General features: G+C 40.8%; 2 protein-coding genes across 4 annotated transcripts; one reads left to right on the forward strand and one right to left on the reverse strand.

The window, feature by feature from the left end:
* Positions 1–8,830: 8,830 nt before the first annotated feature.
* Positions 8,831–21,433, reverse strand: acp7 (acid phosphatase 7, tartrate resistant (putative)). Of its 2 annotated transcripts, none has more exons than XM_046413001.1 (15): positions 21,305–21,433; positions 20,263–20,363; positions 19,954–20,074; positions 19,001–19,201; positions 18,730–18,912; positions 18,293–18,318; positions 17,271–17,368; positions 12,645–12,707; positions 11,648–11,762; positions 11,088–11,201; positions 10,424–10,490; positions 9,931–9,998; positions 9,764–9,835; positions 9,259–9,396; positions 8,831–9,171 (listed from the first exon to the last, which is right to left on the reverse strand). In XM_046413001.1, exons 3-15 carry the CDS (start codon positions 20,060–20,062, stop codon positions 9,106–9,108), a joined length of 1,320 nt encoding a protein of 439 aa, XP_046268957.1. In that variant the 5' UTR covers positions 20,063–20,074; positions 20,263–20,363; positions 21,305–21,433; the 3' UTR covers positions 8,831–9,105. The 2 variants fall into 2 exon arrangements, with proteins under 2 accessions (XP_046268957.1, XP_046268960.1); XM_046413004.1 differs by lacking the exon at positions 21,305–21,433 and adding an exon at positions 21,236–21,293.
* LOC124071937 (KATNB1-like protein 1) lies at positions 20,791–24,037 on the forward strand. 2 transcript variants are annotated; one of them, XM_046413005.1, is made up of 10 exons: positions 20,791–20,945; positions 21,700–21,824; positions 21,934–21,971; positions 22,073–22,349; positions 22,474–22,589; positions 22,677–22,727; positions 22,812–22,901; positions 23,014–23,118; positions 23,385–23,478; positions 23,569–24,037. In XM_046413005.1, the coding sequence occupies exons 2-10, from the start codon at positions 21,705–21,707 to the stop codon at positions 23,599–23,601; spliced, it is 924 nt and encodes a 307-aa protein (XP_046268961.1). In that variant the 5' UTR covers positions 20,791–20,945; positions 21,700–21,704; the 3' UTR covers positions 23,602–24,037. The 2 variants fall into 2 exon arrangements, with proteins under 2 accessions (XP_046268961.1, XP_046268962.1); XM_046413006.1 differs by having other exon boundaries at positions 21,700–21,812.
* Positions 24,038–24,040: the final 3 nt, after the last annotated feature.

A 24,040-nucleotide genomic window follows, 5' to 3' on the forward strand; every position in this document is an offset into this window, starting at 1 on the left:
CGATTGCACTAACCACAGCAGGAAGGACAGCCAGATTCCTCTCCAAAAGTATTTAATCGTATTCTCTTTTCGGCTGGAATGTGGAAGATAGCCATGATTATCCAGACTGGGAAGTCTTAAATCATCAACAAAAGCTTGCTTCTATTCTGCAGACTCACAGTTCTTCCATTCTCTCCCATTTGTTACACTTCACATTATGCCTTTACCTTATATTTCACTGCAGCCACGACATCACTGCCCTTAAAGCTGCTCTAACTAATAATTAATGCAGGAATGGATCAAAGTAGCACCTTCAGTGTCACTGGTGTTGCTTCTGAGGATTATCAACTACCCAACTATGTTGAGCTCTCAGTGCTGTGGAGCTTTTTAGTGTCTCATTGTTTAAATTGTATGTTTTAGTTAGGTTTCACCACTTTAGGTGAGGACACATCACGCATGTTGTCTCCTCTGCAGGACTAAAGTCTGGGGAATGAAGTTAAGGATTACCCAAAGAATCAGGGGTAAAACTATGAAGGGTCTGAAATATTCAAGATATTTAGAGAAAGTTGACCATCTTTCCCCTGACTGTTCTCTCCATATATGTACCTCCACTGTAGCACATGTTAAGCACGTGTAAATAGCTCATGGGTTTTGGGGAATCAATCATATCAGCAGAATTTTCTCCAGAATATGCATGAATATAATGAGAATACAATCCAAACTCAGCACTACCTTTCAAAAATACAAACCTACTTTTAAGTCTGAGCTGTTCTCTGTCCACATGTTGATGTTTAATTGAGATGACACTGGAGCGAAAGGCAGAACACGTTTGAGGTGGCAGGGAAAACACAGCCAGCTGCCATGGGGTTGCATATCCTATATTCTGCTGGTTTAGGTTTGGTAGAAGAACAAAAATTAAAGTCAGATTTAAAATAAATAAATAAAATCTTGTGCTTCTCTTTCCTCTGGAGCTTACAAGCTCACAAGAGACGACGACCACAACATCCCTCCATTTTTCTGCAGCTGTAAGACTCACCCTCTCAGCCACAGCACTCCAGCCTCACTAGACAACTCGAATGACTGCTGTCAGCATGGTCATTAAGTCTTTCAGTCTGGGTATGTTTAAACAAGCTCCTCTGGTGGCCAGTGGCCACACAAAACCAATTCCCAGCCACGGGACGATTTGCTTCTCTCTGCCAAAATTCATGCCTTGGTCCATTTAAGAGTATGGTCAAACATGGTTATTGTAATGGTTTTGTTAGCTTCCTTGGCTGCTTGTTATGAAAGGGTTCAAAAACTGCAACCACCTGACCCATTGTCACCATAGAAGAACATAATACTGTCAGTGTCTGGCTTACATTTGTTTTTGTGATATAACAAATTTCAGATCCTTTTATCAGTTTTGATTTAATGAGTCTAAGACTCTGCTGTCATGCATACAGCTCTGCAAGGCTTTACTTAGACCACAGTGTATTGATCTAAATGCTAACATGCTGATGATGCTAACAGATAGCAGGTATGATGTTTATAATGTTCACAATCTCATTACAATGTCAGCCTGCTAACATTTGCTACCCGTCCATCCATTTTCTATACTGCTTCATCCATCAGGGCCACGGGCGTGTGGTGCTCAAGCCCATCCCAGCTGACTACGGGCAAAAGACAGGGTACACCATTGACTGGTTGCCAGTCAGTCGAGGGGCTGATACACAAAGACAGACAACCACATGCTCATACCTTGGAGCAATGTGGAGTTGCCAATTAACCTAATATGCCTGTTTTTGGGATTGTGGGAGGAAGCCATAGTACCTGGAGAAAACACATGCAGGCACAGGGAGAACATGCAAACTCTGTACAGAGGACCCAGACTGGGATTTGAACTTGGAACCTTCTTGTTCTTGCTTATTAGCACAAAATGCAAAGTACAGCTGAGGGGATATGATTATTTTTCCAGGTATTTGGATATCAACCAAAGTTGGACAAATAGGCTATTAATTCTGATCTAATGTTGGCGCTGGAAGAAAAGTCAGGGAAATCACAAAAGTCACGTGTCACCATCTTCTGAGGATCATTTACATCCAGCCAAAAGTTCATGACAATTTGTTGAGATGCTTGTAAAGATTCTCAGTTATCCAGGTCATGGTTATCCATAAAGAGCTGAACAAGGACAAATAGACTTGGAAGATCCTTGAAGACATTTATTGAATGAGAGATTAAATATTTCCAAGCATCTGCTACCTAGTCCAGTTGCCCTAATTCAACTCTACACATACATTTGTTGAGATATTTCAGTCTGGAGGGTTGGCAAGGTGGTGCAGTAGCACTGTTGCCTCACAGCAAGAGGGTTCCAGGTTCAAATCCCAGTCTGGGCAGAGCTTGCGTGTTATTCCCTGTGCCTGTGTGGGTTTTTTTCCAGGTGAAAACATGCCCACATACATCTACATTGTGTGTCAACCCCGCGATTGACTGGGGACCAGTCCAGAGTGTACCACGCCTCTCAACTGTGTGCAGGGGGGACTGGATAGGCTCCAGTTCCCCCTGTGACCCTGGCAGATTAGCAGTATAGAAAATGGATGGATGAATTTCAGTCTGGACTGGCCGACTACCCATGCTGTTAGCATGGGTTTTTGCGCCAATTAACTTGTTCTTTGGCTACATTATATTTCATCTGTGAGTGTCACCAAGTCTTGTCCCTAAAGCCAAGCCAGATTTATCTGGATGATCTGGGTAAATAGACGTAAGGTATCTTCATTGGTCTAGACAGGGGATATACCTGTCTGTCTGAGTCCAGGAGTAGCATGTCATCAGGCCAAGGACATCAATGTCCTCTAATGACAAAACCACCTGCTATTTCTGGACAGATTCTATGAATATTTCCTATTTTTTTTAAAGGTACACTGGAGACCTACATTACCCCTTCATTTGGATCTCTCCATAAACATTGAAAACCGTTTTACAGTCAATAAGGCACTCTAGAATGATCACACGCTTGAAAAAAAAAAAAACCAAAAAAACCAAAAAAACACTGGAAACTGTCTCCTTAGGATGATTACCTTTACAGCCTGAACTGTGGCTTTTAGGACAGAGACAGCTTTCAGTGCTGCCCATAATCTCTTTCAGTTTCACTCCTTGATCAGTTGCAAAAGCGTTTCCTCTCAAACACGTACACTTACGCCCCCCTTTTTGGTCAGTATCAACGGCCACAAAGGGCACTCTTGAGTGCTTTTTTGTTCACTGCTGCCTTAAACAAGGAGACGTCTCCTGTGTTGACTCCTGAACTTAAGGTGAGAAGACAAACGTACCTCAGATAGATAGGAAAAAAGCAACTTTGACATTGTTGTCTTTTTGCTGAGTGCTGAAAGATCCATCAGCTAGTGGTTCCCATCCTGCCAGTAGCATTGTGGATACCACTGGAGTTCCTAAATAAAGATCCTGCATCAACTTCCCATGGGAAATAAGGTGTTGAAATATTGTCTCATGTCTAGAGTCAGGTTCTGCCCTTGTCATAACACTCTTACTGCGCTAAATGATTTCCTTTGGGCACTGCTGGGATTGCTTACCACTGGGTGATTGTCGTGTCAAATGGTAGTAGCAGGAATGTTCGAAAAGGGCTTGTGGTTTCCACCCTCCTGTTTGTTTCCCAGTGAAGAGTGTGAAGTACGAACTCTACACGTGCCTGGAAGGTTGAGAATACTCAGAGTCCTTGAGCTTGAACAATATAGTTTAGGAGTTTAAAATTTTGTGTGAAAAAAACATTGTGATCCTTAATCACCTCATTCCTATCTAAATGGTTTTAAACCCAGAGCTTTAATGGAGTTCTTGTGTTACCATTCTTATAAAACACTGACATGTATTGTAAACCACTCCCTGACTTTTTCTTTGCTACAGATCAGATGTCAAGTGCTGATAGAGTGATGGTTTTGTACCTGAAGCAACAAAGGCGGGCTATTCACCTCAACACAGGCTGTGCTGTACAGTAATGCAGATCTTACAGTGAACAAGAATTAACAAGAGCACTATTTTGTTAGCAACAAAAACAGGCCTCATTTTTGGAGCAAAGTGTGAGAACATAACAGTAACCAAAGTTAAAGGAGACAGACAGACGGCCTGGCATGCGCAACATTTAGGACACAGGATAGGCAATAATGAGCCCGGCATTGTTCTCAACAGTATGCTGCATTCTGTGAGAGCATTTGGTCACCAGTGCCAGCCAAGACAGCTCTGCTGTGCAATTTGTCTTCGCCAGGCAGGCATGACAGAGTCCTGAGAGCATTTGCACTAGTTAAATGAGTTGGATCCTTCTGGCCTGACTTAGACGATAGGGGGAAATGTCTTCAGCAGTGGGGGCATTGCACAATACAAACAAGGTGTGATCACAGAACAGGTTAATGTTAAGACAACTAGGTGATAATAAGCCCAAACAAGACTTGGTTTCCATTACAAAAAACAGATCCCTTCGAAAAGTATAGGACGCATGACACAATGCATAATCTTGCTCATTTCTGCATAGCAAGGCTTTCTTCACAACCAGTCACTGGAAAGAAGTCCAGCTTAATATTGTTCACAGATTAAACTTAATGAATTTAGCTTCCCCACACTCAGCTGCTGAATGAGAAATTTTTTGGACCTAGCAGACCCGAACATGGATTTCTTGAGCCGAGTGACATGCCACAGCTTTGCCTGCCATCAGCATACCCCTGCTGTCACTCAGTTCTCAAAGCCCCTCAAAGTTCATTAACTTTGAGCCTCAAAGTTAACGAATTGAATCTCTGCCCCCTGGCACAAAGAAGTTTTTCCTGCTCACTGAAAAGGGTCTCGGGATTGCCTTGCTGTAGCATTCAAGAACGACCTTGTCTGAATGCAGAACAATATGATCAGCATGTACCGAGGTTCTTCTGCTTCTGATTGATGACTTAAGGACACAAAAATTAGGGGCCCTTGCACTGTTAAATTGCAGGATGATGATGATTGGTGCTATACTGAGTTCTTCTTGCTTGACTAAACAAGAGTGTCTTCCTGATAAATTTAATGTTTGTGGTCTAAACTGCCTGGAAATTTTTCCATCTGTAAATTATTAGACACTGGTCATTGTAATAGACATTGTATATTATATTTTGGGGGTGAAAGTTGAATCATACCAGCCTACTACACAGATTGATCTTTCACATCAAAGGTTCCCAGCCTTTGTGCGATTACCCTTACAACCCAAATGAACTCAGGTACATCAACACCTCCTGTATGACATCAGCAATGAGGAATGCATATCATATTTAATATTTTTACAATTTAAATGTCGGTATTTAGTTTGGTCTGGTTTGCAAGTTTGCAATGTACCACTTGGAGTGTAATAAGTTACTACACAACCCCGGAGACAGGACACATACTGTTTGACTCCTGCTGGTGTATCAGTGAGGATTCTTAGACTGCACTTTCAGTGTTATTTTGACCCAGGCGACCTGACTCCTACATTGCCACAGATAATATACTGGTTTCATCCAACCCCCAGTCTGATGTATTTCGATTTACGTTTCTCTAATAGAGAAAACGTGTTTCGTATTTCTCTCACACACTTTGTGCAAGTATAAAAACAAATCCCCGTTTCAGCATGGCTGCCATTATGTTTACCTCAGATTTACTGTGGCGATATAGTGTGTTCACAGTGTACATGTTGTGCTACTGTTTATGGCATATTCTGAAGCCCTGTTAAGTCATTGTGGTGTTGATGTTGAAAGTGGAATTATGGCAAGAATGCACATTGATGTGCCTGGGCAGACTGTACTTGTCTGTTTGGCTTGGTGGCGGTCTGAGGCTGCTTAATAGTGGCGCTTTGGTTATGGAAGAACACTGAGCTTCTGGATTGATGATATATCCCTGAGATCCAGCGTCTGAGAGCCTTGAATTCATTACGCATGTGCCCAGTCTCCATAGTTTAACCCTGTCATCATGTGCCACCCCTTGATCACCCGTGGAGAAATATACCACACAGAAGCCCTCTCCTGTCTCCTCAGAGAGTTTGTTGTTGAGTGTTAAAGCCACTAGAGCCTCTTGAAAATAGATAAATAATGATGGTGAGCCACAGAGTTTAACTGAAGGGCACTCTGAGATGTCTTACAGAGAGGCTTCATGGCTGTTTGGTGTAAAGAAAGAGACATCTGCTTCCTAATTTCTCATGCGGTCTTGAGAGAGTTCATTACTGTTATGGTTTACTGGGCCATAAGCTTGGGAATGGATAAATAGTTGTTGATGTGTCATTTGAAATTAGGGTGCTGCAATAAAGTTAACCCCAGTGGGAAAGCCATGTGGTCATGTCTAGGTCTCAGGACATTTAGAAGTCTAACCAGACACCGCCTGTTTTGCTAAGTCTTCAACTGCCAATGAATTCTAACGTTAAACTAACCTGATGCAGACCAAACGTAGCTCACTAAACTGCCTTGATGTACAGAATCAGTTAGAGCTACGGTATTTTATATGGTTATCGATCTGCTTCATATCGAAAGTGTGAAGAGGCAATTCCTTATAGTAGGTTTTGTTGAAACAAGCTAACAAATCAGACTTCTAACCTGCCAAAGGCTGCAAAGGTGGAGAAAATAAATTGGCTAGTAGAGGAGGAAGTGTTAAAAGAAATCTGTTGCACTAATAAAGGCAAAGAATCAGTATCTGTATAACCACACTGCCACAAACCTGCTGTTCCTCTATCGTAGGCGGTAAAAAGCACATCATTTTTCAGCAACAGGCATGTGATCTGAAGTGACATGTTATTTTATTCTTGCTCGTTTTTTCCTGGATTGAGATCAGTATTTCTTTTTTATTTCAGAGTGTTGGGAAATCACATGAACTAAATGATGAGGAACGTGCACGCCACGTGACGTGCTCATTATTTACAGCCTTAACTTTCCATCAATCAATTTTTGCATCATACATTGTATATAGATGACCAACTTTTATTGGACTATAAATGTGACTGCTCATGATCGTAAACAAATGCAATGATTCAATAAAGGCTACAGTCTGGCAGCACGTGCTAACCTCTCCGGCCCCTCACTGGTTTCTTGCAATCTGCACTTAACGCTGCTTCTTCTTTGCATCTCTCACTCTGTGGGACACAGCAATATACTGAGAACAGCATGGTCAAAGGTTAGGAACTCAGTGGTGCAAGGTCTTCTCTGCAAAGATACTTTTACAGTCATAAGTCAGTGTGTGAGTGACAGTTAGCAGTGGGTAGGCACCCCAAGAAAGTGTGAGTATGAGGTGTGATCACAGTATGCTTGTGTCTGTCTGTTCAGTCAGACAACACTGCACTGCAGGGTATCCACATCATAGAGAAGTTCACCAGATGCTTGGTTAGATTTACAGACATGCTACTCGTGTCTGACTACTTTTGCACTTTACTGGAACTTCTTATGGCTAACTTGCTCCTCATTCAAATAAAAACAATGGCATTTATCCTGCAGTGTTTTCATCAGTGATTAATATATATATATAGTGCATCTGGGAGGTATTCACACCGCTTCACTTTTTACACATTTTGTTATGTTACAGTCTCATTCCAAATTCATTTTTTCCCTCAAAATTTTTTTTTCTCATTTTCAATCTTTGTTTCATCAGACCAGAGAATTTTGTTTCTCGTGGTCTGAGAGTCCTTCAGGTGGCTTTTGGCAAACTCCAGACAGGCTTTCATATGAATTTTACTAAGGAGTGGCTTCCACTTAGGGATTATGGAGGCCACTGTGCTCTTTGGGACCTTTAATGCAGTATAAATCTTTCTGAACCCTTCCCCAGATCTATGCCTCAACACAATCCTGTCTCTGAGGTCTACAGACAATTCCTTCTGACTTCATGTCTTGATTTGTGCTCTGACATGCACTGTCAACTGTGAGGGCTTATATAAACTAGTGTGTGCCTTTCCAACTCATGCCCAATCAACTGAATTTACCACAGGTGGACTCAGCTCAAGCTGTAGAAACCTCTGAAGGATGATCAGTGGAAACAGGATGCACCTGAGCTCAATTCTGAGTGTCATGGCAAAAAGTGTGAATGCTTATGTAGATGTTAAACCCTAACCCTAACCCTAACCCTTTATGTTTTTCATTTTTAATAAATTTGCAAAAAATTCAAGCAAACTTGTTTCACTTTGTTGGTATTTTGTGTAGAATTTTGAGGGAAAAAATAAATTTAATTCATTTTGGAATGAGACTGTAACAAAACAAAATGTGGAAAAAGTGAAGCAATGTGAATACTTTCCAGATGCACTATATATATGATTAAACTAAACTACACTAACATGTAGCATGATTAAACTATGGCACTAACATGTAGCTTGACAACTCTAAACACAAATGCATGCAGATGGTTTTCAGCCTGTATTCATCAGAAGCAGCTTGCTGGTATGAGGAATTATTGCCAACACAGTGGTGAGAGTCATGGCGTGAGCAACACTCCTCCGGGGAAAGTGCCTTCTCTCTCAAGCCACAAACATCTTTGACTTACATAACAGTCCTTTTCTGTAGGAGCAGACTTCCATGTGCCTGTTTGTCTCGGCTCTTAATGGCCACACAGGTGGACAATAAAATAAGGCTCCAATATCTCGACAGGATTAGCCAACAGTCATCTAAATCGGATGATGGAAAAGAGATCTAAGTGCATTTCCAGGTTTTTGAGATGCACAATAGGCTCTAAAGATAATGGGCCCTGGTGTCTGCCAGACACATGCTGCTGTCCATGTCTATTGTCAATTATTCAGAAAGAGAGAAAGGGACCTAAGTCTAGCCTTCCACGACAAATTAAACTAAAAAAAAATAAAGTCTACAGTGATGAACGACAGTGAAGATGTGTGTGAAGAATCAACCCATAGTTTCATGAAGAAAAGCAGAATTTATTCTGACAATTTCTGATTCCAAACTGTTGTTCAGTAAAACACCTCACAAAAAAGTACAGTTAACATAATAAGCATTTGCAGTAGAAAATGATCAGAAAGTGTCTCCTTGTTGGATGACACATAGTGGAAAATGTCTGAAATTAAATGAAATACTGAAAAACCTCTCAATCTAAATTCATTTTCATTAATAGTGCTTGTTTTGAGATCAAAGTGCATTCCCTGAGCAGAGAGCTTTTTAAACATGGCAGTCTTCAGAACCAGGCATTGAAGCCATGTTTTTCCTTCACCATCCATATGCTGTCAATCACCTTTCCATACTAGAACACACAGAAAAGGTAGTATCACTTGAACAATACCGTTAAAATGTAACTGCTGTGCTTGAGTGTTCCTCCATGTCCACTTACCTGGTCATCAGAGACCTGCTCCAAGTAAATGTGTGTGGCATTGACCAGATGCATGCGGGTGTAGCCGTAGTCTGTGCTGCGGAAAGCGCTCCAGTCTTTGGGGTTTGGATTGAACCTGTCGGTTTTCTCTCTGCAGCCCTGCAGTGGAATCAACAGTGAATAAATTAAATCTGTTAGTGATTGGTCACATTCTTTCTCCCGAGCTCTGTCCACAAAGTCCTGTGTGACATTTACAACTGCGGCTGTGTGAGTGTGGCCCATTTTGATATGTCGATGACTAACCCATCTGTGGTTGGATGACGAAGCATGCCCTGTGCTGCTCACCACATCAGAAAACATTGAACCAGAGGAACAGCTGGTACTAAACTCATGTGACAGACTAACCGCTGCACAGACAAGACTGTGAACAATGCCTAACATTGTTTTTGTTGATTCTGCTGTCAATTTGTGCATTGATCTGTGTGGGAAAATGTTAACACTGATGCAGTGATGTGAAAGTACTTACAGCCGAGCCCGTGATAATGTGTACTGGAGCTTTTGGATTCACATAAGGCTGATCTTTGCTCCCATTGCGCACCTAAACAGTGAAACATAACACGTTTCATTTGCTGATTATAAAACACAGACTATAGACTGTGAAATAATGTGTGAATTAATAATTTAGGAGCTGACCTTGTCACCATAGACGGGCCAAAGCCTCTCATATGTGTGCTCATGTGCCCACAACTCCAGATCCACTCCTGTGAAAGATATCTGATGACAGTCAGCAACCTTCTATTGAAAACATAACTGCACAAACAGCTCAATTAAATAAATTTTTGCTGTGGAATCCAGTGTTTCTCAGATCCTCTGCCCATTTAATTTTGAGATTTCTCAGCAATCAACCAAAGCTTAACATCAGAGCAAGCAAAACGTTCACAAAGTTCCACCACAAGTTAAATAATTAAATGCAACAAACAAAAGTCTGAGAAATGTAATACAGGAAAAACATTTGCAAATGGGCTGTTGGGATGTCAGCCAGACCAAAGCCTGCTTTTTTAATAAAGGATGTTTGGATTACTCTGCTCTGTGCAACTGTGAAGACATTAGTCCGTCTGAGTGTGCAAATTTGTGATCCTAAACACCCATTAGGAGCACACAGCTGGATGTCCAAAAGATACCATACCATAGCGGTAAAATAGATCCTCTAGACCAGGAGCTGGCGGTTTGGTGTCATTCCGTCCCAGTCGGACCTGAGATACAACAGAGAGGAATAATTTCAGCATGAACTGGCATTAAGGTCCGAAACACTACCTGCTACCTGAAACACTACCAGATGGAGCCCCATCAAGCACATGCCAGCCTCACTCCAAACAGTACCAAGTGCTGAGAGAAGTCAGCCTAAGTGGAAACTATTTGGTCCCAAATTACAGTGATTATGACAGCATGCCATACTCAGTGTGCTTATGCGGACTGGCCGACTTGCAACATGTCTGCTACAAGGGGCAATTAAAGTGTCAGGAAAGAGAGCATAATACAAATCCTGCAAAAACCTTCACGTGATGAAATAAAACTGTTAATCTGCTGATCTGCTGCTCATTGCATAGAAAATAAAAATGATCCATTAAAACAGGAGTGGGATCATCCTCCTTCACTGACAGAATTTAAATCTTTTCTTGACTTCTTGCTCAGTGTACACGCCTCTTAAAAATTTCCCCGTCAGGCATGAATTTGGCGCTTAATCACACGTAATCTTTACACCAACATTGTCTATGGCAGTGTGCTTTGTGCTACTGTGTACTTTAGAAAAAGTGTACAAATGAATGGATAGGAGTCTGTGGTTTACTCACATAGGAGTCAAACTTGGTGCAGTCGTCCTGGTCGTCATCAGAGCAGTACATGGGTCTGTGTCCCATGGTGATGATCCATGGACGAAATGCTCGGTTCTCTGGCTTGTTGGCCTCCTGGGTTGAGAGAAGACAAGCATATTGAAGTGGGTGTGTCAGACTTAGATGATTTTACTTGGAGCAAAATGAGAAATCTGTGGATTTCTGATTTCTTTTCATTTCAAACATTTATTTAAACTTGAAGAAACATTGAGGTTGGCCTCATTGAGTGATCAGACAAGTTAAAAATAAATAAGACAAAGCACACACAGGAGAATAAGAAAATTCATTTGAAACACAGTGAAGCAGGGAGGTTTACGGTCATGTTTTTAAATTATCCGTAGGTTAGTATTGATTTTTACCATGTGTTGAAGATCACTCCAAGAATTTGGGGCACTTAAGAAAAGGGTGACTTATAATGAAGAAAGAGAGAATGGAACTACTGTGAAAGATAATATTGTGCTAAAGCGGAAAAAGAGAGGACTTAGCCATTATCAACATATGTAACTGGTGTGGTAATTAACCTCCAGGTCTTTCTTCAGCCACTCGTACTGCTTGAAGAGGAGCTCCTGGCCGAATTCGAGATAGAAATAAACCTCAGTGGAGAAGGAGATGATGTGCGCTGACCCCAGGTTCCAGCTGTGGACATGCATCGTTAAAATGATACACAGCCTTGACCCAGTAGAGGAAACATGCTGAAAGTCAGTAGATAAGCAAGAACAGGCCTCTTTAAATTCCAGATAGTGTGAAAAAAGTCTCCAAAAATCAGGCAACATTTTAGTCTGACACTTCGCTGTTGAATGTGGTGCCAGATCCACTTTAGAGAATAAACATCTTACTGTGCTGTGTGAGTGCTTCCATGTTCATCCTGCAGGGTTAATGGAAAAGCATGTGTTCTGTACATGTGTAAGGCATGTTATGAACTGTTTCCAGTAGCTGTCGTGGGATTTCAGATTGCCTTTCTGGCGTTCCCCTCTGCCTCCCCTTGTTGCTAACCGCGCACATGAGCTAAGGGCTCTCGGCCAGCAGGCCTGTCTGTGTCGAAGACTGAGGAGTGGGCAGCTGGCCTGTGGTCCAGCAAGGTATTATCTTACTGTTAGAGAGAAGGAGGCCTGTAGTGGGCTGTGAGTCACCTCGCCTGATGTATAGCTCCTTTGTGCCGTCCCCACTTCCCTGAGATAGGAGGCAAACTAAACTAATAGAGGGGATCTCTGCACTTCTCTTTTGCCAATTCCTCTGGACTACCTCTTACAGCTCATTAATGCTCACTGAAATACAGTAGGAGGTTTGGTAAACCTTCATTTGATACTTCACATGGGGCCCCTTGTTGGAAAAGAAATCAGTTCTCTTTCCTAACTTTGTGTGTGTGCGGCAAGCATTCACTTTGGATTTGAAGTCGACTTCTATGGACCAAAACTGCTTGAGGTTCTTTCACCTGCTTAAGGATGTCAAAGTCCACCTTAACTAAAACAACCACTGTTTAACTTATTCCATAAAGCTGACATAGTTTTCCTCACTCACCTGTACCACAGGCTCTCAGTGTGGCCTGGCATGCTGAAGCGATTTCTGTAGTTGGAGAAGTTACTGTGAACAAAGAGGATAAGAAAAAAAAAGGTTAGATGAATCGATTACATTATCGATGTTCTTTGAATACAAATGAAACAGCGATTACCACCACGGACTTTTGCCCTCTGTTTTGTTGTTGTACCTACACCAGAGCTCAAAGAACAGCTAAACCACAATCCAGTCATAGTATAATGAAGATAATGCTCAGCTTTACTAAGAAGCAGCAATTCTTTAAAAAAAATGCTTGGATTTGGTGCAGTTCTTTTGTCTTTTGTCACCTTTCTCTTTTTAGTTCATATAGGCAGAAAACTCAGGGTGGTATATCATTAGATAAAACACGACCAGAAAACTGTGGTGGTAACATCTGCTAGCAAATATATGTATTATGTGTATGTGTAGCTAGTTTTAGATATTCCGAGAAACCGAACATTTTGCTGTAGCCATGCTATCAGTGGCTGCCTCTCCAAATTAAAGGATGGAGAAAACATGGATGTAGCCTATGTGACATCGCCCTGTAAGTTTCTGATGGGATGTTTTGAAGCTTAGGATCATGGTCAGTTTCTGGAGCCAGATAATCAGAAATTTGGGCACCACCACGGCTGAGTGTACAACATCTGCGTCAATCAAGAAAGCAGCCCTCTAAATAGACCCCTCTTAAAACCATGACATCTTCCTTTGAGAACGCTATAATTTCAGATCCACCGGCCATTAGAGGCATCACGTTAGAGGGACTTCCACAGCTGTTTTAGCACAGACTTGTGGAGGCTGCTACTTGCTCAACATACAGTGGGATCCTTGTAGTGGTCAATCCACTATGAGTATCTATCACAGCTCTCATATTCACCACCACTAATTTCAAGACTCTTTGCAGTGCGCCAGACAACAAAAACATACACAGATATGTCCTCTAAGACAAGAACTGATCAAAAACATCTAAGGGCCCACACTCAACCGGGATTCTCTAAAAATTACAATAAGTGCACCACACAGAAGGGAAAAACTCTTTCATGGAAAGCTCACTGAGGCCCACCTGCCATACTCTTTTCACGGTTTTTAATTTCAACATGAAAGCATGAGCCAATCTTCTCAACGGGCCATTAACTACACCAGGTGATGGGAATTATTGTTTTCTTACCTTATGCAAGAGGGAGAAAAAAGGCAATATTCTGGACTGCAGTCAGGGGAAGGGTGGGGTGGGACAGTTTGGATCTCTGCACCAACTGGTTTATTGTAGGGTTAGGGGTAACTAAAGAACAGTGGGGTCAGAGGTCAAAGGCCAGGAGCAGGGACAAAAAATGACAATCACAGAGACCTTTACTGAAACTGAATAAGTTTAAAATTAGTCTAACTCACAGGAAGTAGGATGTTGCTATAAGCCTGTCAATTATTACAGTCGGCATTCTCTTCCTCTTCTGCTATCTATCAACAACAACCTCTAAGCTAGCATCCTGAAAATGGCAGCTTTTGAGGAAGATTTGGATCATGAAACGAGGGCAGGCCTACAGTATTTGTTTCTCTTTGTGGGCATTTTGCTATTTTAATGGCAGGGTTCACCTCCTCTTGAGCACGTGTTCCACCAAAAAAAGTATGCCACTATTTTGCAAGGAGGACACTGCTGTTGCATCCTGGTCTTTCGCGCCACACAAGATGATTGTGAATGGTTTGAAGAAATACAAACAAGCCAATGTCAGACCATTTTTCTTCTATAGCATAATGATAACGTTTCCAGCCAGAGACTTGCTTTTTTGAGCTGTCAGTCAGCACAAGGGAAGTTCTCTGTGTGCAGCTTGAAAACTTTGTTTAACTGTCTGGAACACTATTATTACCCAAAATCAACACAATCTTGAACAATAAGTAACTAAACCTTAAAATTTCACATTTAAGTCCTGATCATTTGGTACATACTTAAAACAATTATCAAAGCATTTCCAACAATGTTACAATGGAAATTTATAGGACATGGTGATCCCAACACACAAGCATTGTAAGCAAAAACAGAACTAAAATGTGAGATCTGCTCCTGTGAAAATCATTTATGATGTGGAGTTGTCTGATATGGCACTGAACCAGGAACAGTCATAAGATGAGTTCATACTCCCATCTTGTGGCTCTGAATGGTACAAGCAAACATACCCAGGGATCTGTGAAGGGACCATCTACTTAGCAGAAATAAACAATCAATTTTCTACTCCGTAAAATAATACACATACTCTATGAATCCAAATAGAGTGATATAACTGGGTAGACCCAGAGGGAAGGGATTAGCCTGTAGGAATAAAGTCAACCGCAGGGTTTAAAGGCTCTCGTTTTGTGGTACAAATATGATAAGTTTTTATTTGTTTCATTAATCTACACTATGGGAGTCCAACATGTGAGTCATCCTCTATAACCCAGAGCACACTTGTTTCCATGTGCGTCTGCGTTTCCATTAAAATAAGATGGAGATAAAAATCTGGTGGTTGTCAAATTCAATGTGAACAACCTGACTCCTAAGCTGACCAAACAAGACTTTTTCCTCATCATCAAATCTTTCCCTTTCATCATCTGATGAGCATAATTCCAGCCATTAGGGAGACAAAAGGAACCAGTTGTGGTCTTCAGGAAGTATGTGTCACTGACTCCCCATTGCAGGACATTGTTTCAAACCATGACGGTTACTTCGCTGTCCCTCTGAGGGCCTGATGAACCATATTGTGCTTGGTGAACAAAGACCGTCTTGATTGGGGCTTTAGCATCTTCAGTGGATCCACTGTTCTCATCTTGCTGGAATGCTGACTGAAAACTCTTGTGGTTGGTGCAGTTTCAATTGCCTTTTACCAATTAGGTTTTGAGGTTGGAAAGAGACAGGAACAGAGAAGCATATTGAGAGGGAACACAACAGCGAGTGGAGAAGAAAAAGCAGGGGCCAGCTGCTGAGAATATGTGGATTCTTAACAACACCACAGAGCAAAACATATTTAGGTATAGGACAGGGAGAGACGAGTTGGATTTTTGGTTATGTAATGCAGCGAGCTGGTTCTTGATGTTAGGTTCTTATATCAGGATGCTGAGCCAAGAAAAAGAGACTACTGTTAGCAGCTTATTAATAAAGACCACGCAGTAGTCATGTTACGCATGACAAGGCCAGATGAGGACTGTTTCAGAACAGCAGCAGCAAGTAAATATTATGGTGCAAGATCAGGCACTTCTAAGTGTTTCAAAATGCATAAACACACACAACTGACTCCTGCAGATGGGCTTGGAATGTAGGGAAATTTTTTTAGATTAATAGCAGAGGCTGCTGGAGGTCTTATCATTTTGCAACATCTTCAACAGAAATACCACTGAACTGAACTCCAAAGTTTACTCCAAAATGGACTGAAAACATCTGCCTAACAAGACAGTATATTATATTTTACCATTTTACATCAGCGAGACAGATTATTAGCTATAGTTTATAGGTAGTGGTCCATTTTTGAGCCATATTAGGCTGTTAAAACAACCCATCCTGATTCATTATTTACAAAAGCTGAAAACAGACTCAAATTCAAGAATTAACTCGTCTAATAAAGCAGCATTTTGGAGACATAGAAGGGGACAGAGATGCAAGATGCAGACTGGAGGCTGTCTAGAACTGACAAACAATTATATTATTTAACAATTTATCACAAAATAATTTCTTAATTGACCAGTTAAAAATTTTATCCATGAAAAGTCACAAAGGAGGGAAAAATGCCCACCACAATTTCCCAGATTCCAAGCTAAAATTGTGTCTTTTGTCTGGCCAAAAGTCCAAAACTGAAAGATATTCAATTTGCTATCTTTTAAGACAAAGAAAATCATCAAATTCTCACATGCAGAATGTTTTAAGTTCACATACGTTTAAGATAAATGACAATTAATCAAGTTGCCGTGTGGTTCTCCCCTCACTATCCTGTGTTTCAGTCTAGAACATTTCCCAGGCTTAAATATGAACAACACATTCAGTTCAGAAGATGAGTCAAAATGCAGACCGCATTCCTGCAACCACGGGTTATATCTGGGAACTAAAAAAGCAGATAGTGAGAGCTGATGCTTCCCAGTCAGATAAATGTTTGTTTTGGAGAGTGTTGCCTTGTTTAGATGTTGGTGGTTTCCGATGCTTCTCCAGCTTTTAGAGATTAAAATAGCTCCCATCTGCTTAAATGGTACAGTGAGTTTTCAGTAGACCAAAGTGTGTTCTTTATTGGGGAAAAACTGTGGCTGACCACCTCCCCCCTCCAAAAAAACATTCACGCACACAATTTACATTTACAGTAGCCAGTTTTGATGCAATTTGTCAGGGGGTGTCTGCCAAGTCTCTCTCACCAATATGAAAAACAGAATGTACTGCTGTTTTTGTCCCAAACCCATTAATTATACCTCTGCTCTTGAGCAGAATGTGGCACAAAATATAAACAAAAAGGGAAACAGACTTATTCCATGTTGACTCACTAGTTATGAATTTCTCTTGAAGCTGTCACTTTTAAGAAACAATCCTTCACTAACTGTGTGTCTGAGTTCATAATACGAACAAAACAGACAAATGTCAGACAGAGTGAGAAGAATTGAAATTCCACCTACTATGCGAATTCGTGGTTTCCTGGACAGGTCATGTAGGGCACATAGGCTGCAATGGACTGGATCTGCCTCATGAACTCATCTCCAATCCTGGCATTGTCCTGGAACAGTCACTCAGTCATTAAAGATGACGCCAAAGATTTTCCCGCAAGACAACAACGTTTAATTTTTCTGCATTAGGCCATATTCATCCAAATTAGGTATAAGAACTGTGTGAGTCCATTTTCCAGACAGCTTGAAGAATGTGTCATCAGTCTACCAAAACAAACCACCCTGAAACCAGAGGCATTCTTGTCTCTTTTTTTTTTTTTAATACAGAGCTTTTAAAAATAAAACGCTGCACTTCACTGATGGCTTTTACCTGCCACAGTCATTAATGACCTTTCAGACAAAATTCCCTTTCTCAGTGAAGCCACAGGATGTACTTTCACATTCCTGATACAGACACAGCTTGGATGAATTATGGTTATTATTTTTTGCAGTAAAGTCTGCTGATTGCATTTAGCATATCTCCATATTTGGGGAAAAAAAAGGATGAATAACGCAGGAACTTAAGGAAAAAATAACATTAGCATCTAAGACAAGGTTACCGGTATGTCTGCTGGGTATCAACGATGACAGCTGTGAGGTTTTAGATGAGCAAAAATGTTATTGAGACTTAACATTTGTGGTTTTGAATGGTGCTCTTCTATTCAAAGAATACTTGGGCAACATGACCCAAACTCTCGTCTTTCACCGCAGGCTTAAGGCATTTCACAGTGACACTAATCACACGCTGTGTGTCTCAACCACAGCTGACAGCCTTTATATGCCCTAATAATAAATAGTGGTGAGTCTTGGGATGAGGACAGTGGAGAAAGGTGAAGTGGCTTATTTTATCTGTCACTGAGGAATTAGCTGAATATCAGAGTGGCTTCATGAAGATATGTTATTGATAAAAGATTTTGTTGTCAGTGACCTTGGGCAAAACTGGACACAAATGTGATCAGAGTTTATGATATTGAAAAGATAGAAGAGTAAAATACCTCATGCATATCGTAGGCAAAGTCCCCTGAAAAACACAAATATCTACAGATTAGAATGGACATTTAAGTGTTTTTATGATTTTTAATCTCTCACACTGTAGAATAACAACAATATGTATATCTCTGGTGGACTGTGCTAAAATAAGTGTCCCTAAAAAGTTGCATTTCCTTGGAAGTCTTCCTTTATTTAAGATTTTTTTATTTTAGATTTTTACTTTCTTCTTATTTATAGTTCAAAATGTGATGTGATGGAGGAATGAAGTGACTGCCCTCCAACCCATGTTGTTCAAAAGCAAAACATACAAATGATGAACAGGTATCATGAATAAACATTTCTGTTGTCCCAGGGATCTATGTATGTATAACTAGTGGCTTAGTCAGCAAAACTTAATGTCTATATATTGCTATTGCTCCGGTTCTACCAGCGTGGAGCTTACCTATGTGCAGGATAACATCATACATGCCGAGCTGTGTCTCCTTTTGCAGTCGGGCCAGAGACTGAGGGTTCTCATTGCCCATGTCACCATAAAGAGCAAACCTGGGACTGAAACTGGTGCTGCCATTCAGAGCAGTGAACGAGAACACCTCACTCCAGCCCTCATCGCTCCCACAGTGGTAGACTGAAATTACACAGGAGAACAAAAACCGTTTTTTATGGAGAAACATTTCTGACAAAGTGAATGTCAACAGTATTAAAGCTCCACCCACCATATGTAGCAGCAGGTTTAAGGCCTGTGAGAGTGACCCTGTGGATGAACAGCTTCCTCTTCTCCGCTCCCGAGTCCACAAACAGAGTGGCATCACCTTTGGCACTCATCTCAAAGAGCCGACCCCCCAGGAGGCCGTACTCAACCTTACTCTCTGTCTTATTAAAAGTGGTCCAGGTCACCACCATAGAACCTGGCACTCCTGTGGAAATAAAAGGCCCAATTATTGGAACTGTGATGTAGATTTCTCTGACAGAACAACTGGATTCACTTACTTTTGTGTTTATAGAAGCCAAGAGTTGCTTATGAAAAAGCTGACTTTGCACAAGAGTGCTGCTTTTGATCTTGCTGCTGGCAAAGTATAACTCATATCAGAAAGCTGAGTTAAGCTGACGACTGGCCAGGTATTCATTTCATCAATACATCAACTCGCTTAATGACAACCACATTTCACCTTCATAAGGAATAAACAAAATGACATTTATGCTGCACAGACTGTGTGTGAACCAAGGTTAACATCAGAGATATGTATGGCTGCTGAGGCAATTATCTGGTGTCTTTCACCTCTGTGACTTACACAAAGTACACAGGTAATGATTCAGCACACTAGGACATGTTGCTGCTGCAGGGAATTAACCTTCATCGAGGTCTTCAGCCATTAAATTAGCTGCCTTACATGAAAAACAGACTTTATTCAATATTAAAATGACTGAAAGTGAATTTGAATTTAAGTGAAATTCTTTGCAGAGCTCCAGAACAGCAACAAAAAGTTCAGCTTTCTAAAAATGCCACTGTTTTCAATCATTATAATGGCGAATGATTTGTACAAAACATCTGTAAATCTGCAATCCATATGACCTGGATACTAGACCGTAGTTCTGAGGGGAAAATTCTATTCACTAAATTCACTAAATAAAACCACATGAGGCTGATGGATACAGTTCATACGCTTACCTGAATAAGAGAGGTGCACCTGCTCTGGCTGGGTCCATATGGGAGGAACACTGAGCACCAACAGGGGTGCAAGGCTTAACAAAGCACAGGCAGCATGAAGAGGCACCATTTTAACACTGGACTGCAGGACCAGAAGTTTGGTTCAATTAGTAACACACGTACAGGAAATGAAAGTGTTTGGTCACATGACGTTCAAAGCTTTCATGCCAAACATCACATGACACTGAGTCTATTGATATACTGCAAAACCAGGTGGATCAGTGTGTCACCTTTGAAATGATAAAACAGTACAGCTTAAAAATATCCTACCTGTAGTCGTTCAGAGGGACCAATACACACATATGCCCATGCACAGGCCGTGCTTCAGTGTCTGATGAGGACTTTTACATCAGCCAACCTGAATGATGAAACTGCAGAAACAAAACAGCCAGGTCAGCAAGCACAAAAGAGATGATCAGTCAATAAAAGCAGCTGATGTTGTTTTTCCCTGTGCATTCAGGGAAGCTGAATGCAGTTGAAGTGAACTTAAGTAAAGCACAGATCAGCCCACAAGCCACAGCTTGTCTCAGATCAATGAAGTGCTGTTGTGGCAAACAGCTGATTCGCCTCACCGATCAGGATGAAGGCACTGTCACGGTCATGGCTCGTGAAGGCAAATACAAGTATCATTAGAGCCAAAACACAACTCCACCTGATCTCACTGATCAGTTCTTCCTACCTCAACGTGTCTATCAGTCAGATCAGCTGACTGGCACGGTGATTTAAAGCCACAAATGCACACCACTGCTTTAAGGAAGTGTTTGGTTTTGAAATTTGCTCCATTTATACCTCATTAGTCGCTAGAGGGCGCAGAAATGACATTATGAATAGGACGCATTATTCTCTCATACTGGGCGGTATTATCAGCTGAAACTGGATGCTAGCTTGTTGGCAGTTGCATAAAAGAATCGAAGGGAAGCTTTAACTCTGTTATAGCTGCTTAGGAAAACGAGGTGAGTAACGCAACACAGAAACACATAACGGAATAAGTTATTTCCTTCGCCTAAAGGTTTGGTGTGAAGCTCCTAGACTAATTTCTAGACGACCGGTCGTCACGTTAAACTAGCCAGGTGTTTTGTTTGTTTGTTTTTTAATCTTATTAACAGAACATGAGATACGCTAGCACGTAACACCCTCAGTTATTAACAGTACATAATGCTATAACGTATCACGCATAACATAAGATATTGTTATTTAGTCTCTGAGCAACAGTTAAGGTTCAGAGATAACGAACAAGACTGACCAAAAGCTCTAGCACTGCCTGACCCGAATAAGTGATCTAAATGTTAAACTGGTAACTAAAAACACTCACAATACAACTCAGCTGGTCTGGACGCACTTCCTGGCTACGTCACGTACAGCAGAACAACAACTATGCCCATGTGGATTGTGGGAAACTGGGTTTTAATGTGCTTAGCCTGGAGTTCCTGTTTGACTGGATCAGAGACGCTTCAGTTGTAGAGCATCTCTGCTGGAGAACAAAAACTTCTTCTCTTTATTTAACATTTTTTCCCATAATGTCTGTTTTCTTACTATGCTGGCTTTCTTTTTTTGTTTTTTGCCACCTAAAGACATAGCAAAATGTTGTTGAATGCTTTTAACAATAGATTTAGAGACCTAAACCATTGTGCTCGCTCTGCGTATGTGTTTGTATGTATTTAATTAAGTGTAACAATAGCTGATGAAAAGGAACCTCTCTTCTTCTAGATCTCATGGACTCCAGCAGTGACGATGGGGAGTACCAAAGTCCTAAACATGCATCAAAACAGGATGTATCCCAGTACAGAGTGACCTATCCTCATGGCAGAAACACAAAGGATGTGAGCTGGGTGGCAAGTTGTAACACAGAGATGTATTTTTTATATGCCGGACCTCTTTTATTGCTTATACTGGTGTTGTCTATCACCGTGTATATATGTGTTCATATATATATATTTACAGGTGGACTATGATAAAAATGAGGAGTTCACAAAAAGAAGGTGGGTCGTGCATGTATTGTGGTTAAATTACAGTAAGTACCTCATTAAAAATATGAAGTTTTGGATTTCAACAGAATGTTTGAAAATTTCACCCTGCCCAGGTATCCGGTGAGTCGGTCTGGCAACAATCCAGGCAGAGTGAAACGGGTGGTGTCATGTAAAAGGAAGACCCATCACATGACGGTGGCTCGGAGGAAGCAGCTCGGGAGCGGGAGGACTTGCGATGCTGCAAACAAGGAGAATGAGATGATGTACAGGCAGGATATGCAACAGGAGATATTCGACATGGACCCTTTGGAGTTTCCACTAAATGCCAATAATAACCACAGGACCGGCAGAGCTGCTTCTGAGAGAGCTGATTACTGTATTCTCACTGAGGTCAGACATGCTGTCAGAGCTTTTTTTTATCTGTTTGTGTGTTGTCTGCTTTTGTCTGTTTTTTTGTTATCACTGTCTTACTGATATGCAGATAAAAGTATCTGAACCCAGCAATGTTTTTCAGCTAACAAGGGATCATAGCACAATGACTGATGTGCTCTTTGCAAGAAATCTAAGACTGAAAGTGTCTTTAACATTGTGGCAGAGAAATGTTGGAGAGCTGCTCACATACTTTCTGAGGTACTTACATGTAGTGTATAGTTTGTTTTAAAAATATGACACAGTATGTTTGTTAGAAATTCCAAATTACTGTCTTTCTTTTTATAGAACCCAAGATATTGGTGTGTTTGTTGATTTTCTCCCTCTGCTAAGCAAAAGGTGAGTGAGTTGAAATTTTGCAAAAGTCTGAGTACACTGACTACAAGCTGATTAAATGTTATTTTGATTTAATTTTCTCTGCAGAATTGATGAGGATTCCCCCAGGATCACCATTGGCTGTTGTGTTGACATCTTTCCTTTAGTTAAGAAAGTCCTCAGCAATCCATATGAAGAGTGAGCATTCCTGCTGTAATGAACAGCTTTGCACAGATTAACAGACAGGATGTAGCAGGATAATTACTGTACAGAATTGCAAAGGACTGAAGGTTGTCTTTGACTCTCACAGGTATCTTCTTGTTGGTTTAAAGTGGATAAATTCAGTTTTGAAAAACTGGGGTGAGGAACTAAGAGCCAGTGGCTTTTGTGGATCAACTAAATTTCCATTGGATGAGTAAGTGTTTCTAAAGATATTTTTTTAGTATACCCAGGCAACATTTTGTTCTTAGGACACAGTAAATAAAATAACATAATGCTAAACAAATAGACATAATGTGTAATGACTACCACTACCTGTTACACAACCTTTTAATACATAGGAACAACTAAACACCACATAAAACTAGTGATAGTTTTCCACTCTTTAAGGTATTTGGCACAATCTATAGATTCAAATACACACCTGTTACAGTAATTTTTATTTATTTATCTTTGCTACAGAAATTTCCAGGTCTTTAATCAGCGTTTATTGGAGTTATGGCATCAAGAACCTTTACTGAAATCTGTTCCAGGAACTGCTGGGGACATGGCAAAGGTCAGTGCTGCATATATGAATAAATCATTACCACAGTCATTAATGGCTCTGAATTTTCTTACACAAAAAAAAATCATCTTTTTCCCTTAGGTCATCGATTCCTTCCTGTCTCAACTGACTTGACAACAATGAAGAACCCAATAACAAATTGCTCTCTGGCAGCAGCTACACAAAATTCGAAGACTCCAGTATCATTAAAGTGAAGCTGCTGCAGAGAAGTGCCTTTTAGCTTATACTACAGCCTGTCCTAAGGTGTGTCTGTAGACCATAACAACTTGAACAGAAATACTGAGGGGATACTGAGTGCAATATGCGATTGTCTTTTCATTGGCCAAGATAATTATGACGAGAAGAAGATTTTTTATCATTGTGCACTTTAAATTATATCACAGGAACTTTCATGAACGCAAGAATGAATGTAAGAATTTACTCTTTAGTGATATGTTGTGTGTGTGTCTACGCTGGAGCTGAATTAAATTTGCATTTTTCGTTTTAAGGTTGTGTTAGGTGGTATTAAAATGAACATTTTCTGCATTCAAAATAAAGGGTGCAGTCCCTGTCT

Source organism: Scatophagus argus, chromosome 15 (assembly GCF_020382885.2).
Source record: "Scatophagus argus isolate fScaArg1 chromosome 15, fScaArg1.pri, whole genome shotgun sequence".
Lineage (NCBI taxonomy): Eukaryota > Metazoa > Chordata > Actinopteri > Scatophagidae > Scatophagus > Scatophagus argus.